Source organism: Ahaetulla prasina, chromosome 10 (assembly GCF_028640845.1).
Source record: "Ahaetulla prasina isolate Xishuangbanna chromosome 10, ASM2864084v1, whole genome shotgun sequence".
Lineage (NCBI taxonomy): Eukaryota > Metazoa > Chordata > Lepidosauria > Squamata > Colubridae > Ahaetulla > Ahaetulla prasina.
In genome coordinates, this window is record NC_080548.1 from 32,201,954 (window position 1) to 32,217,778 (window position 15,825).

At 50.9% G+C, this 15,825-nt stretch overlaps 1 protein-coding gene and 1 long non-coding RNA gene across 2 annotated transcripts; one reads left to right on the top strand and one right to left on the bottom strand.

Annotated features, from left to right (window-relative positions):
* Positions 1–36: 36 nt before the first annotated feature.
* LOC131204304 (uncharacterized) lies at positions 37–8,774 on the bottom strand. The gene is made up of 3 exons (XR_009156578.1): positions 8,644–8,774; positions 7,952–8,077; positions 37–2,455 (listed from the first exon to the last, which is right to left on the bottom strand). It is a non-coding gene; the product is annotated as an uncharacterized LOC131204304 (long non-coding RNA).
* SIX5 (SIX homeobox 5) lies at positions 4,757–15,311 on the top strand. The gene is made up of 3 exons (XM_058195424.1): positions 4,757–5,685; positions 8,681–9,957; positions 10,485–15,311. Exons 1-3 carry the CDS (start codon positions 4,853–4,855, stop codon positions 11,084–11,086), a joined length of 2,712 nt encoding a protein of 903 aa, XP_058051407.1. The 5' UTR covers positions 4,757–4,852; the 3' UTR covers positions 11,087–15,311.
* The last annotated feature ends 514 nt before the right edge of the window (positions 15,312–15,825 follow it).

Consider the following 15,825-nt stretch of genomic DNA (forward strand, 5'->3'; position numbering starts at 1 on the left):
AGCCCCACCCCAGCCCACCCCCTGACCCTGGGAAGCCACACCTTGCCCTCCTGCACCATCCTGCCCAATCCAGCCTGGTTGGCATCTGGTGCCAAGGCCTGCGCAGGAGCAAACAGGCAGAGGTGCCCATTTAAAGGTCTCAGGAATGGAGTCTCAGGCCAAGAGGATCCTCTCCTCCTTTTAACCCTTCCCTGCCTGGGGTCTAAACACATCCCAGCTGGCTGGTCATGTTTCTTATAAGTCCTGAAAGCTTCTGGCAGGGGGTTTAAAAATCCTTCCAGCAAAATCACAGTTATTCTGTCGACTTTGGGTGGGTGGGTCTGGAACATTGTTTGCTCCTGATGTGTTGCTCGGCTCTCTAGTGAAGAGAAGGACGAGGGGTGATATAACTGTCTTCCAGTTATTTGAGGGGCTGCCACAGAGAGGAGGGGGTCAACCTATTCTCCAAAGCACCAGAAAGCAAGACAAGAAGCAATGGATGAAACTCAACAAGGAGAGAAGCAACCTAGAATTAGTGGGGAAATTCAAATTTTTTTACTACCGGTTCTGTGAGCGTGGCTTGGTGGGCGTGGCAGGGAAAGGATACTGCAAAATCCCCATTCCCTCCCTACTCTGGGACCAGCCAGAAGTGGTATTTGCCAGTTCTCCAAACTACTCAAATTTCCACTGCTGGTTCGTCAGAACCTGCTGGATTTCACCCCTGCCTAGAACTAAGGAGAAACTTTCCAAAAGTGAGGACCATTAACCAGTGGAACTACCTGCCTCCAGAAGTTGTGGGTGCTCCATCACTGGAGGTTTTTAAGAAGAGACTAGACAAGCTACTTATCTGAAGTGGTAGAGGGTCTCCTGCTTGAGCCAGGGGTTGCACTAGAAGACCTTCATATCCCTTCCAGCTCTATTCTGATTGATTGGCACCACCTTAATTAAAAAACCACTCCCACTTGCTCCCCGCACTCACTAGGATCCTGAAGGACCAGCCTTCCAACAGATCCCGTGCAAACCCTTCCTTGCTGGCATAACTCATTCACACATTGATACTCTGACCTGATCCAACCAGGGCATTTTCTACCAATGACTTCCTTCTCCCTCCCTATGGAGAAAACTACACCTTGCCTTAGGGTAGGTGAAGTCAGCAAACGGGATAGCATAGGGATAGATGGTTGGAGCAGCCTGGAAAGACCAGAATGTTCATTTGCAAAGCGGATAGACAGAAGCCTTCAGTGCAAAACTCATAAATACCCATTTATGTTCACAGGAGCGATAAGGAGGTAAACAGGGAATACGATTGGTGGGGGGGGGATTCTCTCCATCCATCCAGGCCGTGAGGACATTTGAGGAGGGGGTTTATTTCTGCTTGAGTCCCCCCCACCTCCTTGCTGTGATAGGGGCCCCCAGTCAGCTCGCTCGAAAGCATCCTACCCACACCCACCCTCCTCACGAGCTGTTTCTGGCCAGGCTCCACTAAGCTAAGTTTAGAACAGAAACATTCCTGCAGCCTAAATGGAACCATGGAGCAGCCAGCATTTTTGGGTGGGGGGGAGCTGGCTGGGAATGGTTTGCAAGGGTCCTCAGCCTCTCCTTTTCATCCTCCTGCCCCTATGAATGTTTGGGGCTTTGGGTTAGAGACACGCACACTGTCCCTCGTCAGCAGGGACCCTCCAGGCTGCCTTTTGCAGGTGGCAAAAGTCAAATTGCAAAGATTTCACAGCTGGTTTTCTCTTTAGTTTCCTCGGGAGCAAAGTTAGGAGCAGCGGGGCCCTATAGGGTCAGAAAAGTCAAAATGGCTTCCCTGTGATCCAAGTGCCAGGGTTAAGGTTAGGAATCTGGGCGTTCATGTTCATGTTTTATTTTTATTTTTTTTTAAAGTAGATTTAATAAAATGTGATTTTTATCAAAAGGCAGTTCACAAAACTTTCTACTGAAATTGGTTAGTCGGAAAAGGTGCTTCCGGATTCCGGATTTTAAAACAGATTCGGCCTCCCTGCCCTGTTTTTAATCCCACTCCTGGATGTCCAACATACCACTGCAATTTCTTATCTGCACACAGGACTTATTACCTATAGATATTAAGTCGTTTTGTCTCTGTTCCCCCCCCCCTTTCTAAGTAACCAGCCTTAGAATTCTCCATCATTAACAAACGTGCATAGCCAACAGCGTCCCCTGGTGTCCAGCCTGCTGTCCAGCAGGTGATCCTAGAATTCTCTCTTCATAGGTTAATTAGACCAACTTATGGCAGATTTCCAAGTTTCTCACTAGTCTTCATCAAGCAAGGCGAGGAAAAGTGTAACTGTGGGAGGACTGAGATAGCAAGGGGATGAGAGACAGGGGCAGTGGAAGAGAAACCAGGGCTTTTATCTCTTGAAAGCAGAGTTTTTCAACCTTGGCAACTTTGCAGGCTTCAGCTCCCAGAATTCCCCGGCCAGCCATGCTGTGAGGGAGTTGAGGGTCCACACATCTGAAAATTATCAGAATTGAGAAACCTTACTTTACGGGGAAGGCAGGCCACGAGGTGTAGAAGAACAAGCAAAATTCACCAGAAGTCCTTCGTTATGAACATGGGAATCGCATTTGGTGGCAACCAGACCGATGTGCTAAAATGGTTCCGTGACAAAGAAAAGTCTCAAACTTGGCCAGAGGAGGCAATTGAGAGAGGACTGTGTAGGTGTGCGTGTCTGTTTTTTGTGTCTTCGAGTCAGCCTTGATTCCTGGAGACTACCTGGATTAGTCCCTGCAGCTCCGTCGTAGTTTGCCATTGCCACCGTTCTAGAGCTAAGAGAGAGTGGCTGGCTCAAGGTCACCCCAGTTAATTTCCTGCCCAAAGAAAGAGTCGGAATCACAGTCTCCTGGTTTTAGCTTGGTGGTTTAACTGTGTGCCCAGTGGAAGATGAACTCAAACCAGCCCAGGACTTCTTTGGGGAGGGCAATTCATCTAACATTCACCCTATACTATAGCTTTGCTTTGCCTGTCTAGGTTCATCCATTGCAATCTACAATTTAAAATTTGCTATCGGTGACGTTTTGGTTTCTAAATGTGATAAACAGATCACAGATGGAATGATAGAACAACAGAATGATAAATAAATGAACAGAGTGAATAAATAGATAAGAGTGGATGAATATATCTAGATAGATACAGAAATAGAGATGTGATAGATATACGAGTTAGAGAGAGAGAATGAATATAGTCACTATAGAGTGATAGAGCGGATGAATATATATAGACACAGAGATAGAGACAGATGTGATAGGTGAGAGAGAGAGAGAGAGAGAGAGACAAGAGAGAGAGTGGGTGAATAGATATAGACAGATGATAAAGAGAGAGACACACACAGAGAGACAGACAGACAGACGAATAAATAAATAAATAAATACATATTGATGCCTCCACTCACAGGGGTCGTGGGAGTTTCATTCAAATTCATTCACTATTAGAGGCTCAGTTCCACGACGTGCTTTTAGGCTCTGATCAGAGGTTTCCTGTAAGCTCTAAAGTCACCTCCCTGTACAGTATTATTGTGTTGTTATATTGCTTTATAACTTTATTTATAACTTTGTATAAACTCTCAAGCAGCCGCCATAAAGAAAGGGAAGGTGGAGAACAGTAAAACTGTGATAAAGAGAATTTGTGGCAGGGCAGCTGTTCCTGACAACAGATGGCACCAGCAGCTGGGCCTCTACCGAGTGGCGAATGCCCTGGCTGCCCCTACTGCACTTGCTGCCCCACGGAGGGGGTTCGTGGCCAGATCAGGCAACACAGGCTCTGAATAAAAGATTGTGGTCCTGCAACTTTGACCCTCCATGGTTGCCTCTCCAAATTACACCTGGAAGTCAGCAAGGACCTGCTTTTCACAGCAACCTTCCAGGTGCACAGAGTGGGTGGGTGGGTGAGATTGTCTAAGACAGGGATGTTCAACCTTGGCCATGTTAAGATTTGTGGACGAAGCCACAAGGACAAAACTGGCTGGGGAATTTTGGGAGTTGAAGTTGATAAATCTTAAAAGTTGACAGGGTTGGACACCCACTGATGGAAGAGAAGTTGAACCAGGGTTAAACACTAACCAGGATGGGGGGCTTCTGACCACAGAGACACTCAAGGGGGCAACAGACCCACCCCAAACGGGGCACAAGTGATTGGTGGGCAGATGATGAACAGAGCAGGGCAGCTTCTCCTGCCAGCCCCTCTCAGTCCCAGCTTCCCCCCATCCTGGCTGAGCTTTATGGAATTTGAAGTCCAGGATGGGGCAAACGCTCATTCAAGTCCATCCTGGCTTTCTTTGAATCCTAGTGCTGGAAGGGACCCGGGAGATCTACTAGTCCACCCCATGCTCAACCCTCATCCCATCCAGGACAAAAGGTTGTCCAATCTTTTCTTGCAAACCTCCAGCGATGGAGGACCCCATTTGGGGGGGGGTGAGCGTGGGAGGGTCTCCCAGGGGCCTAACAGGTTTCCCCCTTCTGGAGGGAGGGAGGGGACGGGGTGGGGAAGCAACTTTGCTTGGAAAGGACCCATCGGGGCGAGTCCAGAGCTTTCTTTGGAGTTTGGCGGGGCGCGAGACGCCGATCGAGGTGGATGGGAGTTCGGGGCCGGGCGCAGCCTTGGCGGAGCGGGAGAGCGCCTGGCCGCAGGAGGAGGAGCAGTCCCGCCCCGAGGAGGAGGAGGAGGAGGAGAAAGCGAAGTTGGAGGGAGGGCCGGGCGGATCGGGAGGGGCTGCGGGCGTGGGGCAGCGGCGGGGCGGGAGGGGAGAATGCGGGCGGGGGGAGGCTAGGGGCGCGAGGGGGCCGGACGGGGAGGGGACCGGGCCGGAGGGAGGCGGCAGGGCAGGCGAGGGGGGCCGGACTCCCGCGCCCGAACATGGCCTCCTTCCCCGCCGAGCCTCCCGGCCGCGGCCCACCCGCAGCCCCGCCGCCCGTCCCGTCCGCGGGCAGCGGCGGAGCAGAGCCGCGCAAACTTTTGCCAACTTCGCCGCCCGCCCCGTCCGGCGCTGAGCCCGGCGCGGCTCCTCCCGCAGCAGCAGCAGCGGCGGCTTCTCCTTCTCCTCCTGCGGCGGCTGCTCCCGCTTCTGCCCCGGCCGCCGGCCTGCCGCGCTTCTCGGCCGAGCAGGTCTCGTGCGTGTGCGAGGCGCTGCTGCAGGCGGGCGACCCGGGCCGGCTGGGCCGCTTCCTGGGCTCGCTGCCGGCCGAGGAGGCGTCGCGGCTGGAGGCGTCGGGCTCGGGCGAGAGCCTGGCCAAGGCGCGGGCGCTGCTGGCCTTCGAGCGGGGCGACTTCGGCGAGCTGTACCGGCTGGTGCAGAGCCGGCCCTTCGGGGCGCCCCACCACCCGTTCCTGCAGGACCTCTACCTGCGGGCGCGCTACCGGGAGGCGGAGGCGGCGCGGGGCCGGGCGCTGGGCGCCGTCGACAAGTACCGGCTGCGCAAGAAGTTCCCGCTGCCGGCCACCATCTGGGACGGCGAGGAGACGGTCTACTGCTTCAAGCGCCGCTCCCGGGCCGCCCTGCGCGACTCCTACGGCCGCAGCCGCTACCCGAGCCCCGAGCAGAAGCGCCGCCTGGCCCGCGACACCGGCCTCTCGCTCACCCAGGTCAGCAACTGGTTCAAGAACCGGCGGCAGCGCGACCGAGGAGGAGGAGGAGGAGGAGGAGGCGGCGGCGGAGCGGCTGGAGGAGGTGGAGGAACACCCAGCAAGAGGTAAGGGGAAGGCGGCCCTCTGGGCATGGGCAGAAGGTCGAGCCTCCAGGGCCCTGCGCAGGCTATCCAGCCACTTGCCAAAGCCTTGGATGCGGAGGGTTACGAAGGAAGTGGGAGGTCGGTCGGTCCCCATAACCCCCGGCGAGGTCGGGGTTGGAAGCCTGGCCGAGTCCACCCCACAATGGGATGGGGGGTGGTGCAGCTCTAAGAGTTGGGGGGGTCTCCAGCTCCAGCACGTCTGGATCCTAAACAGCCCCCCCCCCCAATTCTGCAAGCAAGCCACAAACCGGGATGAAACTTAAACCGGATCCTTCTGGGGGATGGGGAGGAGACAGCCGTGGAATCTGGGGAATGCAAGGGGGAGGTTTTTGCAAAAGGGTTGCTGGGAGGGCTTGCCCACCTCCCCAAATGGCCCAGGTGCAGGTTTCCAGCAACCCCAAAGGCCGCACAACCAGCAGGGATAGCTGAGCTCCCTTCTGGCCCTCCCTCGCTTTGACCCTGTCCGGAGCTGGCACATGTTCCAACAAAAGAGACCCCTCACCACCACGACCCCCAGTCTGCCTCCCACCCCACCCATTTCAATTCCTTGGGTTCCTGGACCAATCCTGGGGTGCTGGAGACGAGTGTGGGAGCTGGCTTCCACTTTCTTTGGATTAGCAGAACCTTCTGAACATGCAAAAAAAAAAAGCAGAGGAGGTGGAGAACCTACCAGCAGGAGAGAATATTTGTAGCTCAGGGTTGAAATGAGGGGTCCTTGGTCCTGTCTGAGGGTGGGTTTCTTGCAGACATTTGATGACCCAGCTCACTGCTCAGTAGATCGGCATTAGTAGCCCTGGTGATGTTACCTAGTTGGGCCATTGCAAGGAAACCACCAAGCTCAGAGAGCACCAAGGAGCCCCCAGTCTTCCTCCTCCTTTCTCCACCAAGCCACGAAACTCTCTAGGCCATTGTTTCTCAATCTTGGTCCCTTTCAGACGTGTGGACCGCAACTGAAGTCCGCACTTCTGAAAGGGACCAAGGTTGGGAAGCACTCCTCCAGGCAGCTGATAATCTCTTCTGGGTCTTGGGACAGCTTAGAAGAACCTCAACTGGGAGAACTTCCCTGCCCACCATTCAAGGGAGCCGCCATCCAGCCCAGATATTCCTGCAGCTCTTTCCCTGCTTCCCCAGGTCCTCCTTTTTCCCCAGCTGAAGCCCTGCCTCCATTCTCTTCTTCGGCTCACACAACGTGGAGGACCAGCTCTCCTTTGTTGTGAAATCTGAATCCCAGGCGTTGAATTTCGCTGGGCCTTTTTCCTCCTCCCTTCCCAGGGCAAGGGTGGGGACCCAGAACCATCTCCACCTCCTCCTCCAGAGAGCTGGTTGACGGAGCTCCACCTCTTCCTCAAAGATTGGGAATGCTTACAGACACGGGCTGGGCTGGCCGGGTTGGAACCTCTCTAGAGTAAGCCTGAAGGAACCTGGCTAGGCTGTGGTTGAACATAGCCATGAGTCTGATAGGTTGAGGGTGGGACCCACACAGGAAGCCATCGAATTATACATTTTGGGGCGCCAAGGGGTCTCCAACCTTGGCCGTTTTAAAACTTGTGGACTTCAATTCCCAGAATTCCTCAGCCAGTCCATAAAACTTATCTATTTTCCTAGGCCAGGTGTGTCCAACCAACCCTGACAACTTGGAAGACATGCTGGGTGGGAAATTCTGGGAGTTGAAGCCCACAATTTGCCAAGTTGAGAGACCCCTGCTCTAGGAAAATAGAAAGGTGGTTTATTCAACCAGGGTTTGGACTTCACACATCGAAAAGGGGGGCCTGAAATTCCCATACTGCATCTGCATTACTACTTCAACCCCTGCAGCTTAAGTTTATTTGTTTGTGTATTAAATTTATATGCTGCCTATCTCAGCACTTTTCTGAGAATGGGGCCTGAAATATGGGGTTATTGTTTTTAGCCAAAGACAAAAGAACTGAACTGCTCCCTTGTACCAGCCAGCTAGTATCCAAGGAAATTGGATCACCATGTTTTTTTGTTTAGTGGTTGATGTCCCGCCTTTATTATTTTTTACTAAACAACTCAAGGCAGCGAACATATTTAATATCCCTTCCTCCTCCTATTTCCCCCACAACAATCCTGTGAGGTGGTTTGGGCTGAGCGGGAAGTCACCTAGCTGGCTTTCATGCCTATGGCAGGACTAGAACTCCCAGCCTCCTGGTGATTGGCCCAAAGTCACCCAGCTGGCTTTCATGCCTAAAGCGGGGCTAGAACTCACCGTCTCCTGGTGTCTAGAAATTCCCAGAAATTTCTTCTGAGCTTGGCAAAGAGAAGTGATTGACTCCAGGGTGGAAGTTGACCGCTGGATCAGATGGAGCTCCCTGGTGCAGGTCATCTTCACCTCCTAAAGAAAAATTGTAGGAAGAAAGTGAGTAGCTTGTTCCGGCCCAAAGAAACAGGGATCCCTAAAGGAGGTTGCTTAGCTGAGGTTCTAAGCGGTGGCAGGAATTTGGGGAGCTGCAGAGAGGTTGAAGACTGTTTCTTCTTAAGGACTGCCTTGGTGGAGCAGCCTGTACCCCAGCATCTCAGCCGGTCCTCGACTTACAACCACAATTGAGCCCCAGATTTCTATTGCTAATCAAGACAATTGTTAAGTCAGCTTTGCCCCATTTTACAACCTTTCATGCCACGGTTGTTAAGTGAATCACTGAAGTTATTCAATTAGCAACACGGTCGTTCAGCAAATCTGGCTCCCCCGTTGACTTTGCTTGTCAGAAAGTCACAAAAGGGGATCGCGTGATTCCAGGACACTGGAACCGTCATAAATACGAATTTATTTGAACTTTGATCACGTAAACTTAGGGCGTGGTACCACAGTTATAAAGTGTGATGAATGGTCTTACGTCACTTTTTCAGTCCCTTTGTAATTTCTAACAGTCATTAAACAAATGGTTATAAGCCGAGGATTACCTGCATTACGGAGTTTACCGTCTGTTCTCTCCTGCAGTGAATCCGATGGCAACCCCAGCACAGAGGACGAGTCCAGCCGTGGTCCAGAAGAAACCGAAGCCATTGGAGGCCTGTCGGCCAGCCATGAGGGAATCGCGGCCCCTGGAAGCCTGTTCCTTCCCGGGGCCTGCACCAGCGCCTCTTCCATCCTTCTGAACGGGAACTTCATCACTGCCAGCTCTCCCCCTGCCATGCTCTTGAACGGGGGCTCGGTCATCCAGACCCCCACCGGAGGGGTCATCCTCAACGGGCTGACTCTAGGAGACAACCAGACCATCACGCTCAGCCCCGTGGCAGCTCCCAGCCCGCCCATCCTCCTCAATGGCTCTGCCAGCCTGCTGAGCCCTAGGACCCCCAAGATGGAGGAGATGGGCAAAGCCCCACTGGAAACCCTCTCCCCAGCCACGGTCATCCTCAACCCGGCGGCTCTCCAGGGAGAGGTGAAGTCGGAGAACATCGACCCGCTGGCGTTCGGGGTGGAAATGAAGTCGGAGGATGGGCAGGGGGCAGCTCTCCCTCCCCTCCTGTCTCTCCCAGAGACCTCCCCGCTCCTCTCCGAGCACAAGGGGGCACTGTTGGCTGCGGTCCCCCCCCAAGTGGTCCCTTCCAATGAAGAAAGCCCCACAATCCCCCTGTTGCCTGTAGCCCCTCAACCGGCAGCGCCCCAAAGTCCGCAGATTGTGCCTCTTGCTAAACTGGTCCCCGTCAGTCAAGCTCTGGCCACTTCCCAGGGAACAGGGCCAGTGGGTGGTGGGCAGGGGTCCACAGTGGTGGCATCTCCTGCCGTCACTGCCAGCCCCCACCTCTCTGTCCCTGGGTCCTCTACAGCCCAGGCCACCGTCCTCCACGTTTCTGCCCCATCCCTTCTCCCGCTCACCCAGGTATCGCCCCCTTCCCAGGTGGTCCCTCTGTCCCAGACGGTTCCCGGGGCCCAGCTGCTGTCCCCACCTCAGATGGTTCCTGTGTCTCCCACCCAGATCTACACCATGTCCCATGGGGCTCCGGCACCTCAGCTGGTCTCCATTCCTCAGGTGGCGCAGGGCTCCCAGATCATCTCCTTGCCCCAAGTAGTGCCCAGCTCTCAGGTGGTGACACTGCAACCGGGCATGGGCGGTCCCATCCAGATCCTGACAAGTGCCGCCCCCATCAAGGTGGGCCCTGTGGCTGGGTCCCCACAAGGCACAGGGGTCGCCGGAGGCCTCGGCCAGAACAACGTCCATCTCCTCAACACCGGCGTTGGCGTCACCGCACTGCAGCTTCCAGGCACCGCACAAGGTATCTCTCTACCCCGGCTTCAGAGGTGGCTGAGCCTTGTCCAGCCAAAACTGGGGAGCTCTCTGAACATTGTAGGAAGGCTAGGTGTTCCCCGGAAAAATCAACGGTGCACAGTCCAGAATCGGAAGGGGGTTCCCCGTACCAATAGAGGAGAATATTTGTAGGTCAGGGTTGGCGCTCTCTGAACTTGGTTGTTTTCAAAGGGACACCTGCATAAGCATGTAGGCACCTGCATCCACACACATACATTCCTGGAATCCTTGTGGTGGTCCATTTTTGAACGTCTCAAGAATTCCTCTCTGGTCACTTTATAACTGGCAAAATCCAGGTGGGGTTATTGTGAATTCCTCTGTCGCGTGTTCCCTGTTCTCCAAGCTGCGGTTTCTCCTCCCTCAACCGTTCTCTCCTTCCTTCCCAAGGCCATCTCCCGAATCTGGAGAGGAGGCAGACACCGGGGTTGAGCGATGGGGAGCCAGAATGTTAGAGATCTTGTCTGAAGTGACTCCTCTGTTGTCCTTCTCCTCCAGGTAACCTCCTGCTGGCCAACCCAGCCACCGGCAATAGCACCATTGTCACCGGCATGGCTGTACAGCAAGGCAAACTGAACCTCACCGCCACCTTCCCGGCTAGCATGTTGATGACCTTCGTGCTCTCCGCTCCGGCAGCCTCAACCTTGACTCTTCCCATCAAGCAGGAGGTGGCAGTGGCCACACCGGCAGCTCTGGGAGCCACTGAAGGCAACGGTGGGTTGCTTGCGGGAGTCCCCTCGGTGCTGCCTTCTGAAGTCTCCCCTCTTTCATCCTCCAACGGTGCTGCCAGCGTGGCCTTCGGACCGGACGCCGGCCAAGGCGCTCTCCTTTCCAGCTTCTCCCAGCCAGAGAGCTTGTCCATGTCCCAGCCGCAGGTCGTGTGGTCCAATCCGGTGAGCATGGACCTGCAGGGGAACAACTCCGAGGGGCTCTTTGAGATGGAGAAGGGGTCAATGGAGGCGCTTCGGCTGCCCGAGGGTGAGGGTCTTTTGCTGGCTGCTGCTGGGGGGGACCCCCTGGGTCCCGAAGCTCTGGACTCGGATGAAAAAGTGCTGACTCAGCTGCAGTCAGTCCCAGTGGAAGAGCCCCTGGACCTGTAAGGCTCACAGTTGGTGAGTTGTCACCTTCCCGGCAACCTTCAAACTAAGAATTCGGACCTCCTGATCTTTCCCAGAATAACTGTGTTTGGGAGTACTCAAAGTGCCTTGATCAGAGAAGACGCTTCCCTGGCTGTCTCTGCGGTCCCATCTTTGCACAGGAACAGTGTCACACTACAAGGTTCTCCACATGGCCGTTCAAGCTGACCACAACAAACCACTGCTGGTGCAGCCAACCAGGGCGTCCCTTGGTGGTTGTCAGAATAAGCAAACACTACAATATACAGGTCGTTGAATGATCATGGAAAGTTACGACGGACATTTGGAAAGCTACTTATGACCTTTCCTCAAAGTTATGACCATGGCGTTTCCCCCTTCTTTGGGGTCATGTGATCGCATTTCGGGTACCTAACAGCCAACTCGCATTTACAACCGGTTGCAGGGGCCCTGCAGCCTTGTGATCGCAATTTGCTGCATTTTTGTAGGTTTCCATCATGTTTTTCAAATGTTTCTTTGAAAACGTTTTCCAGAAGAATGGATTTGCTTAATGGCCACGTGTTTTGCTTAACAACTGTGGTGATTCACTTTACAGCTGCTGTAAAAAAAAAATGGTCTTAAAATCAAGTCCAGTCATGCGCTGCCTTGATTTACGACCTCAACAACTGACAATTGAAATTCCAGTCGCAATGGTGGTCCTAAGTCTCAAGAAATGCTTCACACAGCAAAGGAAGAGCTGCTTCCATTCCTCATTGTGAAGGTGAGACATTTCCTTCCGTTTCCCCTTTGAACTTCCTTTCTACTAGATACGCCTCTCTAATTTTCAAAGTCACACTACATCTTGGGAAGCTGGGAATGTCTCACTCAATCCAGGGAAATTTTATGATGTAAAGAAATGTTTCCTGGCCTCTCATCCATGGTGCTAGGGATGATCCCACATCCCCAAATTGGAGAGGCAGGAAAATGATCCCATTTCCATGCTTTCGTTCTTGGGCGTCTTTCCGGTGGCGTTGAGGACAGCCTGTCATCCCTGAAAAAGATCACCTCTGGAAGGATGGAGATAATGAAGGGGAAGAAATTGAGCGCACCTGGAGCAGTCCTGATGGATAAGTTGGAGAAGGCCGTTCTGGGTGACAAGGGTGCAATCTGATTCCGAATAGCCTTGTTTTGAGATAGATCTTGTCCTTCAAAGCAGAAAAGGGCAGCTTGGATGTCCCTCCAAGAAATCTGCACACGTGCCTTGTTGGTGGAGCAGACGTTTTGAATCTGAAGATAAAGAGGACTAAGAAAAGGTCAGGCTAACCATGACTATCCTATCCATGGACAATGCAAAAATGGTATGGATTCTACACAGGTTGGTCCTACAGTTACATGGTACCTAGATTCTATATACAGAATGAGCTTCTTAAGCCACAATAATGTTGAGTTACTCTAGAACAGGGGTCTCCAACCTTGGCAACTTTAAGCCTGGAGGACTTCAACTCCAAGAATTCTGGATGTTGAAATCCGCCAGGCTTAAAGTTGCCAAGGTTGGAGACCCCTGTTCTAGAACATCTTTATATTTTTGGACTGAGAGCCAAAGGCAGCTGTCCACCATAGTGACTTCCACCTGCGATGGACAGAACGGCTTGAGAGAGGGAAATAATTCTGCGTTATTGCAAAATGGAGTTCCTCCCCAAGCAATCCCACCCCCACCCCAAAATGGATTGCTTCTCTTTGAACACGTTGAAATCCTAAAGCCAGTGCTGAAAAAAAATATATGCATAAAATCTGTTTCTAAAAGACAGGCCTTCTAAAAACACAACTCCCCATACTTTGTGTAAATTAGATGCAGTTCTGCTGCCTGTATGTTTGCGTTTCTATCATGTGGATTTAAGGGGTGGGGGGGGGGGAAAGTAGCATTTTATTCACACTACATTCATACAACCTTTTGGAAATTGAGTCACTTTTGAGAATGGATTTTAAGAATGGAAGCAATCCTAGTCATGAATGAAGTTGGAATTGAACTATCAATTGAAGATGCCACATATAGCATGGAGAAAGTCAAGCCTTAATACGGTGTTTTTCAACCTTGGCTACTTTTAAGATGTATGGACTTCAGCTCCCAGGATTCCCTAATGCAGCTGGCTGGGGAATTCTGGAAGTTGAAGTCTATATATATTACAAGTAGCCCAGGTTGAAAATCAGGAGTGTAATAGAATAATCTTGCATTAAACATTCCTAATAGGCTACCTGTTTACATGTCCTTCAGAAACACTAATGCTTTTTTTAAGCATTAAAACATGTTCCGTATAAGCAAAAATATTTTGTTGTAAAGACAATTTTTGTAGAGAAAAATTGCAGGTGGAAATCCTGGTTTTTCTAGCTGAAACAGAAATATTCTTGAGGGAACCCTGGGGAGTTGCCTTTAGTCAATATGAACAGAACTAAACTAAACTAGATAGCCCAGAGCTCTACAGGTAGTCCTCGACTTACGAGAAGTTGCTTCATGACCATTCATATTTACAGTGACCAAGGTACAGCTACTTTATGGCCTGTGGTATGACCGCATTTTGGGCACTTGGCAACTGGTTGACCACAATTTGTGACATTTTATAATAGTTTTCCGGCAAAAAATTCCCATTCAAATGAATGGACTTGGGAGCATCATGTTCACTTAACGACTGCTGGCAAAAAGGTCATAAAATCACTTTCAATCATTCATGCCTCGATTTGCCACCAAATTGCCCGTCCCAGTTGTCCTAAGTTAAGGACTACGGTTTACTTGCACTTTACGACTTGCTAGGATTTGCTTCCATCCGATTCTCACTTTAATGACTGAACTTTCTATTCAGTAGTTTCAACATCAATTGCAGAATATCTAATTTGCAAAGGGTAAAAAAAAAAAAAGTCAAGATGGCGGCTGCAACTATGCAATGAAAGGCCGGCCTCATTTATAGGTGTAAAGGGGCGGGACTTTGATCACAGGAGGCGGCCATCTCGTCCTTTTGGACCTACCTGTGCAGACAGCTCTGCATGTTTCACACGAAAGAAAGTATGCACATTTGCCATTTGTGCGCCCACTTCTAAAGGGCACACATTTGCAAGCATTTTTGCCATAGCAAAATACATGTTGTGCATACTTTTTTCTCTTGTGTCGTTTTCTTCCCCCAGCTACATATTTTGGCAGGTCGCTTTGGAATTGCAAAACGGTACTACAGTATTTTGAAAGGCATATTTCACACACTTATCCATTCCAGGTTCTGACTCAGACCGATCTGACTTTTTTAAAGACAGGTAGTCCTTCCACTTACGACCAGAATGGAGCCTGCCCATCATGGTTATTAGTTGTGACAGTCATAAAACAGATCCATCATGTAACCGACCTAATTGTACAACTTTTTTGAGGGGGGGATCATTAAGCAAACCAGTACTTTGCTAGAGGAGCGGTTTTGCTGAAACCCAGATGTAAATGCCAATTTTCAGGAAAACCGTCATAAAACGAAATGGTGTAGGGTTTCCTGCCTGGGCGGGGGGTTGGACTAGAAAGCCTCCAAGGTCCCTTCCAACTTTGTTGTTGTTATTATTAGATTTCCTAAAAATGCAGTCATGTAAACATGGGATGCTGCAAACTGGTGTAAATATGTGTTGCTAAGCACCTGAAGCTTGGTCACATGACCGGGGAGGGGGACTGGCAGAACTTTGAATCTGGGTTACAAGTAACCCCAAAGTAGGTCTGTTCCAAGTTTGAACAGTCACTAACTAACCAGTCATAAGTCAAGGACTACCTATTGCATCTATTTCTCCATGCTAAGAAATATTGCAATTAGTTCAAAAATGTGTAACTCAAGTGATTTTTCCCCCCTTTTAAATACATGCAAGCAACATTCTCCTTCTGAATTATTTGGAATCTGTGAAGTTTTTTACTGAGTTGAGGTCCACTCGGTTCAAAATATTGTAAGGTGGGAAACTTCACAATTCATTCTGTTGAGAAAAATCCCATTAGTACGGCGAAGCAATTGTTGTGTTCCAACACTACCGCCTTCTTGGTTATGCAAATATAGCATTGTAATTTCTCTAAATGTGCCTTCTCTCCTGTCAGGTACTAAAGAAACTCATCTGTTCCCACCGCTTGTGAGAAGCAATCATTTCTATAAGATATTTTTATATCTCTCCTTTGTTTGTTTTTTACATCTTTTTGTGTCTTTTATATATATAAATATATATATATATATATATTTTATCCTAAAAATCTGTCTCTGTGCCTATGTTCATTCTACGGGGAATTCAGATTGTACGCTGGCTTATGAAACAGTTTGTCTCCATAGTTGGGGAATGTTAAGTTGTCGATGTTGAAACCACATTTTCAAGTTTGCATTTTCAAGTTTGTATAACTGCGTTTTCAAATTTGCACATTTTCAAGTTTGCATCTGCTAAAGTCCCTGGCTCTCTTACTGCTGAAACTACAAAGCCCACACTCTCTTAGTAGCATTGCTCTTGCTGGCTGGGCCTAATGGGTATTGAAATCTGTGATACCTGGATCCACTTTTGACCCTGGCTCTACAGTTACTAGTGTGTACGTACACTCGGGGTCACCCTCTTGCCTTTTTCGACCACCGTGGATACCCCCTGCCTCCCGTAAATCACAAAAGATTTGAACAGATGGTCATTTGGGAGCTTCCTGTGGAAAATGGGCTTGTGAATCTGGGGCAACTTCAACCCCAGAACAAAGCCAGTTCTTCCCCCTGGGAAGAAGTAAAGCAATC

Bases quoted from the DNA above. Each gene is read 5' to 3' on its own strand.
- SIX5 (XM_058195424.1), top strand. From the start codon at position 4,853: ATGGCCTCCTTCCCCGCCGAGCCTCCCGGCCGCGGCCCACCCGCAGCC. The intron at 5,686-8,680 runs GTAAGGGGAAGG...TCTCTCCTGCAG, and splicing joins GGAGGAACACCCAGCAAGAG to TGAATCCGATGGCAACCCCA. The intron at 9,958-10,484 runs GTATCTCTCTAC...CTTCTCCTCCAG, and splicing joins GCTTCCAGGCACCGCACAAG to GTAACCTCCTGCTGGCCAAC.